The sequence below is a fragment of the Entelurus aequoreus genome, linkage group LG17 (genome assembly GCF_033978785.1).
Source record: "Entelurus aequoreus isolate RoL-2023_Sb linkage group LG17, RoL_Eaeq_v1.1, whole genome shotgun sequence".
Lineage (NCBI taxonomy): Eukaryota > Metazoa > Chordata > Actinopteri > Syngnathiformes > Syngnathidae > Entelurus > Entelurus aequoreus.
This window is the reverse complement of record NC_084747.1, coordinates 26,259,292-26,268,645: the sequence shown is the minus strand read 5'-3', so window position 1 is coordinate 26,268,645 and position 9,354 is coordinate 26,259,292. Positions and strand designations below refer to the sequence as shown.

At 42.7% G+C, this 9,354-nt stretch overlaps 1 protein-coding gene across 2 annotated transcripts in view; it reads right to left on the bottom strand.

The window, feature by feature from the left end:
* Window positions 1-551: 551 nt before the first annotated feature.
* npr3 (natriuretic peptide receptor 3) overlaps window positions 552-9,354 on the bottom strand; it is a 41,945-nt gene continuing 33,142 nt past the window's right edge. For both annotated transcript variants that reach the window (XM_062025390.1, XM_062025391.1), the window contains one exon: window positions 552-2,622. In XM_062025390.1, coding sequence (XP_061881374.1) covers window positions 2,511-2,622 — 112 coding nt within the window. In that variant the 3' untranslated portion in view covers window positions 552-2,510. The remainder of the gene's footprint in view (window positions 2,623-9,354) is intronic.

Genomic DNA, 9,354 nt, shown 5'->3' with positions numbered 1-9,354 from the left:
ATATATGTCTTTAATGTTTATTTGTATTATGTCTAATGTTTATTTATATTATGTCTTTAATGTTTATTTGTATTATGTCTAATGTTTATTTATATTATGTCTTTAATGTTTATTATATATTATGTATTGGATGTTTATAATATATGTCTTTAATGTTTATTAATAATATTATAACTTTCATGTGTTTTATTTTGTTGTATCTGTATGCATGTACATATATTCATATATATATATATATATATTCATATATTGTAATTCAAACGGATGTTTTATTGTGAAGTTTGTGTATGAGTCTCTTGATGAAAGTCACGTGACAAAGATGATCATTGTTGATTATCATCACAAGAGGGCTTCTTCTCTTTTTGTTATCCTTTCTTCTGAGTTGTGTATTTTCAATGTCCTTCATATGTGTGTCTTTAAGCTGGCTGTTGCGCATCAACATCCCTTATTTTGCCAGCGCAGGCGGGATGTCGCAGCACTTTTATTGTGAAGGCCGGAAGTGTGCGCTCGGCCTTCCTTCCTACGAAGTCATCTTTGTATCGCAGTCCAACACAAACGAAGTATCAACTTTATTCCACCTTTGAGTGTACATTCAGGTGCTAGCTTCAAAATAAAACTAACATAAAAAACATATTTATAAAAAGAGAATTCACAAAATCAGCAGGAATGAAACATATAAAATAAAATAAAAACTCATGTTTGTGCTCCAGCATACAAATACAGTATTTCATGCAGTAACAGAGTGTAGTACTACAGTAGTACACCAGACTATTTTGGCACAGATTAAATATTTAAATAAACACCTTGGAACAAAACAATATACAGTAAATACTCGGAGTCTCCATTTTATTTGATTATATCAGCAGGAACCGTTTATAGTGTATGTTTGTATGTAGTGTGGAATGTTAGAAAAGGTCTTAACAAGTGAATTAAGTCAAACAGAGAACAAAAACTAACATATTTACTATTAACTGTCTGGAATGGACTTATGCTGTCTCTAAGTTGAACTGGGGTGGTGATTGTGTTTGAATTAAGTCAAACAGAGAAGAAAAACTAACATATTTATTATTTGCTGTCTGGAAGGACCTTATGCTGTCGTTAAGTTGAACTGGGGTGGTGATTTGTGTTTTCTTGAGTGACACCTAGCGGCCACAATAATCCAAGTTGGATGATGCGGACACTTCTGTTACTGCTGTTGTTGCAGGAATTGTTTATAGTGTATGTTTGTATGTAGTGTGGAATGTTAGAAAAGGTCTTAACAAGTGAATTAAGTCAAACAGAGAACAAAAACTAACATATTTATTATTAACTGTCTGGAATGGACTTATGCTGTCTTTAAGTTGAACTGGAGTGGTGATTGTGTTTGAATTAAGTCAAACAGAGAACAAAAACTAACATATTTATTATTAACTGTCTGGAATGGACTTATGCTGTCTTTAAGTTGAACTGGAGTGGTGATTGCGTTTGAATTAAGTCAAACAGAGAACAAAAACTAACATATTTATTATTAACTGTCTGGAATGGACTTATGCTGTCTTTTACTTGAACTGGAGTGGTGATTGCGTTTTCATTAGTGTCACCTAGCGGCCACAATAATCCAAGTTGGATGATGCGGACACTTTTGTTACTGCTGTTGTTGCAGGAATTGTTTACATTGTATGTTTGTATGTAGTGTGGAATGTTAGAAAAGGTCTTAACAAGTGAATTAAGTCAAACAGAGAACAAAAACTAACATATTTACTATTAACTGTCTGGAATGGATTTATGCTGTCTTTAAGTTGAACAGGAGTGGTTATTGTGTTTGAATTAAGTCAAAAAGAGAACAAAAACTAACATATTTATTATTAACAGTCTGGAATGGACTTATGCTGTCTTTAAGTTGAACAGGAGTGGTGATTGCGTTTTCTTGAGTGACACCTAGCGGCTACAATAATCTAAGTTGGATGATGCGGACACTTCTTTTACTGCTGTTGTTGCAGGAATTGTTTATAGTGTATGTAGTGTGGAATGTTAGAAAAGGTCTTAACAAGTGAATTAAGTCAAACGGAGAACAAAAACTAACATATTTATTATTAACCGTCTGGAATGCACTTATGCTGTCTTTAAGTTGAACTGGAGTGGTGATTGCGTTTTCTTGAGTGACACCACAATAATCCAAGTTGGATGATGCGGACACTTCTGTTACTGGACACTTTGCCTTGGAGACTTTTTGTACGCGTGAGTAATTATTTGATACTTGCTTATATAGCGACTAATGTCACCGATGATGTCTCGCGAGCTTAGCCGCGGTGTAGCTGCCAGCTCCTAGGAGCCTACAGCCTAGCATGTCAATGACTTTGGTAAAAAAATTTTTAAAAAAAAGAGTTCCTAAAACCCGCCAGCTTGTAGACAGTGTGTATATTAAAAGAGACAGCAGTGGTCAAAGAGTCGCTGGTGAGGAGAGAAACCAGAGCGCTGCCTGGAGACTCGCCTTGTGGTCCTGAGAGAAGTACGACAAGTCCAGCCGACGTTCACGCGGCTGAGAAGTGGGATCTGATGGAGTCCTCTCGCAGCTGCCGGTGCTTCCCCGCGCCACATTCCTCCGCCAGTGCGCGGCGCTCGATGCTTACCCGGTAGTTTTTCCTGCAGAAGACCGAGGTCAGGGTGTACATGGCACGACTTGCAAACACAACTCTGCCGCAGAAAGGTAAAATACTGAAAATATTCTTATAATATTACACACACAAAACAAGAAGGCATGGAAATAGTAACAAAATATATATAAGAAAGAAACTTTAGCAGGATTTATGATGCTGCAGAGGGCAATATCTGACTAAACCTCTTTAGCGCCGCCCTAGTGGCTCCTTGGAGCCAAAACATTCTCACATATTGTATGCTTTTCTACACCAAAATGCATCTATTTATTATTCAACTACTTCTTCTTCTTCTCCAGATTTTGGCGCGCTCTACCTTCCACATTTTTCACCCGATTCAACTGTTCGGGAATGGCGGGCTTTTCCTTGACAAATTCCAAAAATTCCCAGAATTCCAGGTTTTCCGGGACATTTTTCCCCATTCAAAATGAATCGGCCATTTTTCAAACTTCCACCATTCCCGCGGTTGGGAGAGTGGCAGTGCCAGCAACCTGAGGGGTTCCTGGTTCGATCCCCAGCTTCTACCAACCTCGTCACGTCCGTTGTGTCCTTGAGCAAGACACTTCACCCTTGCTCCTGATGGTGGTTAGGGCCACCATCAGTGTGTGAATGTGGAAATAGTGTCAAAGCGCTTTGAGTACCTTGAAGGTAGAAAAGCGCTACACAAGTATAACCCATTTACCATTTAATTATTTTTCCAAGTTCAAAAAAATTGCCAGGATTTTCCAGAATTCCTGCTTTTCCAAAGCCCCATTTCCACCCTTTTTTCTGGCGACTACTCCTTCCACATCTTTTAACCCACTTTAACTGTTCCACCATCAAAAAATTCCTCTTAATCAAACTTGTTTTTTGAACTGGAAAAATTCCCGATTTTCTCGAAATTCCAGGAATTCTGTAATACCATTTCTCAATTCAACATGTTACTACTTCAACATTTCTCCACCGATTTGAAACATTTCAACACCAACCATTTCAACTCATTCAGACCATTCAAGGTTTCTTTTTACCATTTTCAAAAAAAAAAATCCAGTTTTTTTCCCGAAATTCCCATTTTTTTCTGAAATTCCCATTGAAATCAAAGGGACATTTTTTAAAGTTCCACAATTCCCACATTTTTTATCTGATTCAAACTGTTCCAACTACAAAATATTCAGCCTATTCAGGAATCATGTGCTCTACTTCAACAATTAAAAAATTTTTCCCGGATTACCCATAATTCCTTTTTTTTGTTTTGCATTTTCCCCATTCAAAATGAATTGGCCATTTTTCAAACTTCCACATTCTTCAACCTATTCAAACCATTCCACCTTCAACACATTCCACTCATCCTGGAGATTCAAACTACCATTTTTCCGCATTCAACATATTTCCAGGAATTCCTGTTTTTTTGTTAACCTATTTCCACCGTTCTTAAGTTCAACTAACCTTTACACATTTTTAATCTTATTTCAACCGTTCCACTGTCAAAACATTTTTCTTAGCCAAGGCAAAAACCAAGTTGGTTAAGGAACTAGAAAAATTCCCGGTTTTCCCGAAAAACTGTTACTACTTCAACATTTCTTGACCGATTTAAACAATTCCAACACCAACCAATTCAGCTCATTCAGGACATTAATGCTCCTAATCATTTGGGGGGGGGGAAAAAATCCCGCTTTTGCCAAAAATTCCCACATTTCCAGGAAGTTCCCATTGAAATGAATTGGACATTTTTTCCAAGTTGCACAATTCCCACATTTTTCAACCTATTCAAACCATTCCAACATCAACACATTCCACTCATCCTGGACATTCAAACTAACACTTTCCCAAGGTCCAAACCAAATTCTGTTTTCCCTGGAAAGTCAAACTCTTCAACATTCAAACTATTTCAGCATTTAAACCATTTCTACATTCACCCTATGTTCCATTAGCATTTGAAGTTCAGCGTCAGCTTTTCAACATTCAAACTATTCTTACATTCATACTACATTCTGTCAGCATTTCTGTTCAACTTCAGCATTGGAGCATTCACACTCAATTCCTTCAGGAATTGCCTCTTCTAGTTCTTTTTAATATTGTTTCTGTAAGAGAACAAACATGACACAAACCTTCTTAATTGTTATAAATCCCACTGTTTATATGAAACATGCTTCACTGATGAGAGGATTTGGCCAACGCTGTTTTGTCCTACTAATTTGAACGCGCCGTAGTGTGTTTACATGTACAACTTTCTCCGACGCTGCCACAGAAAGACGTGTTTTATGCCACTCCTTCTTTGTCTCATTTTGTCCAACAAACGTTTTATGCTGTGCGTGAATGCACAAAGGTGATCTTTGTTGATGTTATTGACTTGTTGGAGTGCTATCCATCCATCCATCTTCAACCGCTTATCCGGAATCGGGTCGCGGGGACAACAGCTCCAGCAAAGACCCCCAGACTTCCCTCTCCAGAGCAACATTTGCGACTTCCTCCTGGGGAATTCCGAAGCGTTCCCAGGCCAGAGAGGAGATGTAATCCCCCCATCTGGTCCTTGGCCTGCCGCGGGGCCTCCTCCCAGTGGGATGTGCAACGAGGACCTCCCTAGGGAGACGCTCGTGAGGCATCCGCACGAGATGCCCGAACCACCTAAGCTGGCTCCTTTCCAAGCGAAGGAGCAGCGGCTCTACTCCGAGTCTCTCTCGGGTGACTGCACTTCTCACCCTATCTCTAAGGGAGATGCCAGCCACCCTTCTGAGGAAACTCATTTCGGCCGCTTGTATCTGCGATCTTATTCTTTCGGTCATTACCCACACTTCATGACCATAGGTGAGAGTAGGAATGTAGATAGCTCGGTAGACCGAGAGCTTTGCCTTCTGGCTCAGCTCCCGTTTCGTCACAACAGTGCGGCAGAGAGACTGCAATACTGCCCCAGCTGCTCCGATTCTCCGGCTGATTTCCTTCTCCGTCTTTCCCTCACTCGTGAACAAGACCCCGAGATACTTAAACTCCTCCACCTGGGACAGAGTCCTGTCCCCTACCCGGATTGTACAAACCATCGGTTTCCTGCTGAGAACCACGGCCTCAGATTTGGAGATGCTGATCCTCATTCCAGCCACTGAACACTCGGCTGCGAACCGATCCAGTGAGAGCTGAACGTCACGAACCGAAGGTGCCATCAGGACCACATCATCTGCAAACAGCAGTGACGCAACCTTTAGCCCCCCGAGACGTATACCCTCTCCGCCATGGCCACGACTCCGCCTAGAAATCCTGTCCATGAAAATCACAAACAGGATAGGTGACAGAGCGCAGCCCTGGCGGAGACCAACCCCCACTGGAAACGGATCCGACTTACATCCAAGCACCCGGACACAACTCTCGCTTTGGTTGTACAGAGATTGGATGGCCCTCAACAGGGTTCCCCTCACTCCGTACTCCCTCAGCACCTCCCACAAGATCTCCCGAGGGACGCGGTCATACGCCTTCTCCAAATCCACAAAACACATGTAGACTGGATAGGCATACTCCCAGGCCCTCTCCAGGATTCCCGCAAGTGTAAAGAGTTGGTCAGTTGTTCCACGACCAGGACGGAATCCACATTGCTCCTCTTGAATCTGAGGTTCGACTATCGGCCGGACCCTCCTTTCCAGTACCTTGGCGTAAACTTTCCCAGGGAGGCTGAGTGGTGTGATACCCCTGTAATTAGCACACACCCTCTGGTCCCCCCTTTTGAAAAGGGGAACCACCACCCCAGTCTGCCACTCCCTCGGCACTGTCCCAGACTTCCACGCAATGTTGAAAAGGCGTATCAACCAAGACAGCCCATCAACACCCAGAGCCTTCAGCATTTCTGGACGGATCTCGTCAACCCCCAGAGCTTTGCCACTGTGGAGTTGTCTAACTACCTCAGTGACTTCACTCCGAGAGATCGACGTCAATCCCCCATCATCCTCAGGCCCTGCTCCTATCAGGGAGGGTGTGTCTGATGTATTTGGGTTCAGGAGTTCCTCAAAGTGCTCTTTCCAACGCCCTACGACTTCCTCACTTGAAGTCAGCAAAGTCCCATCCTTGCCGTACACAGCTTGGATGGTTCCCTGCTTCCCCCTCCTGAGGTGCCGTATGGTCTTCCAGAACAGCTTTGGTGCCGCCCGATAGTCCTTCTCCATGGATTCCCCGAACTGCTCCCACACCCTCTGCTTAGCCTCGTCCACAGCTACGGCCGCTGCCCTTCGGGCCCGTCGGTACCTTGCAACTGCCTCCATAGGACTCCTTCTTCAGTCGGACGGTTTCCCTGACCACCACTGTCCACCAGGATGTTCGAGGGTTACCGCCCCTTGAGGCACCTAAGACCTTCTGGCCACAGCTCGCAGCTGCAGCTTTAGCAATAGAGGTTTTGAACATTGCCCATTCCTGTTCAATGTCCCCAACCTCCACAGGGATGGCAGAGAAGTCCCGCCGGAGGTGGGAGTTGAAGTCCTTCCGGACAGAGGACTCCTCCAAACGTTCCCAGTTCACCCGCACTACACGCTTGGGTTTGCCAGGTCTGTCCAGAGGTTTCCCCTGCCATCTAACCCAACTCACCACCAGATGGTGATCAGTTGACAGTTCAGCCCCTCTCTTCACCCGAGTGTCCAAAACATACGGCCTCAGATCAGCTGATACGATTACAAAATCGATCATTGATCTTTGGCCTAGGGTGCTCTGGTACCAGGTACACCTATGAGCATCCTTATGCTTGAACATGGTGTTTGTTATCGCAAGTCCGTGACTAGCACAGAAGTCCAATAACAATCCACCACTCAGGTTCAGATCAGGGAGACCATTCCTCCCAATCACGCCAGTCCAAGTATCACTGTCATTGCCCACGTGCGCGTTGAAGTCCCCCAGCAAGACTATGGAATCCCCTGCCGGCGCCCCATACAGGACCCCATGCAAGGTATCCAAGAAGGCTGAATACTCTGAACTCCTGTTTGGTGCATATGCACAAACAACAGTCAGAGTTTTCCCCCCTCCAACCCTAAGGCGAAGGGAGGCGACCCTCTTGTCCACTGGGGTGAACTCCAACGTACAGGCACTCAGCCGGGGACTCGTGAGTATCCCCACACTTGTGGTGCTAATTAGGCATAATTGGTCAGTGCATGACTGCAAGCTCATCGATGCTAACATGCTATTTAGGCTAGCTGTATGTACATATTGTATCATTATGCCTCGTTTGTAGGTATATTTGAGCTCATTTAATTTTCTTATATCCTCGTTGTGTTTAACTTGTACTTGCATGTCTCATGACACATTATCTGTATGTAGTATTGGCTGCATGTCTGATAGTTGTGTGTGTGCCATGTTGTTCCAGACCACAGCAAACGTTGAATCCATTAGAAGTCCTTTAAATTGGACACACCAAGTTTAACTTGGTCATTCTAAGCCAGTAATTTCCAGGAGTTATCTGTTTTACTAATATTTTTCAATGTTGTAAAAGTGTGGAATAAATATTACATTTCAACATTTCCATCAACAAAGTCATTTTGATAGTAGGCTAATATAAACACATCATGTGTTGCCTTCATTATAAGACTTGTGTAAGGCTTTTCATTTTTTTGTGCAGCTCCAGACAGACTTTCTTTTTTGTATTTTTGGTCCAACATGGTTCTTTCAACATTTTGAGTTGCCACAGATATTCTATCATGAAACACACAAATAAGTACTGTACCTTTAAGGAAGTGCTGCCAAACTACACTCGGCGAGGGACCTGATCTACTAAATGTCTGCGTCTACTAAAACGCGGGCAAACTGGATGGCACACGCAAGGCTGATGTACTAAACTTGTGAGCGGAGGATCCCATCTCCTTAACGAGCAGAAAGAAACATTTAGCACAGGGGTGTCAAAAGTGTGGCCCCGGAGCCATTTGCGGCCCCAACAACAGTGAAAATGTCAGAAAAAAAGAGCAGAAAATCAGAACGCATTGAGAAAAGGCTAAAATGTTTTAGTTACTGTATTTTCCGGACTACAGAGCGCACCGGTATTTAAGCCGCACCACTAAAGTTTAGGTAAAATAAATGTTTTCCCATATATTAGCCGGACTGGACTATAAGTCGCAGATATATACGTTGTGGAATGTGTTATATACACAGAAATATTCTGTAAATGTTTATTTATTTCCGAACGGTGTCTGTAACGCGGCAGTAAAACGGCCGATCAAACAAAACAGAAGTCATAGTCATGGACCCACTAGCCGCGCAAGCTAGCTCTCCAATCAGCTAAACAGACTCAATGACTCCACGGTGACGTTTTGGTGAATTTACTGAGGAATTTGTGAAAGTGAAACAATACAAAAAGAATGCCGTCGTAAGTTAATAATACTAACACAGACACTCGTAAACCTGTTAGCATGTTAGCTAATGCAAACGACGCTAGCTTGATTACATTACGGTAGCATGTACAAATATGCATGAAAACACTCCTACAGACATCACACATGGGACGCTTTAGTGAGTAAGAATTGTTTTAGTTATATTGTAAAACTTACAAACGTTGCTCGGAGTGATGAATGAAGAATCAATTTCAGTAGAAACGCTATGGACGGCTAGACGACTGACTTGTAGCTCCGGTTAAAAGCTCTTAACAGAAGGACACTACAGCACCTGCAGTGAGCGAACTCATCCAAAAGATGGCGCCATAGCACAAATAATATCACACCTAGTCAAGGTATTTGCTTGTTTTAAAAAAAAAATTAAACTGTTTTTATTGTGGTCATCAGCTGAGAAA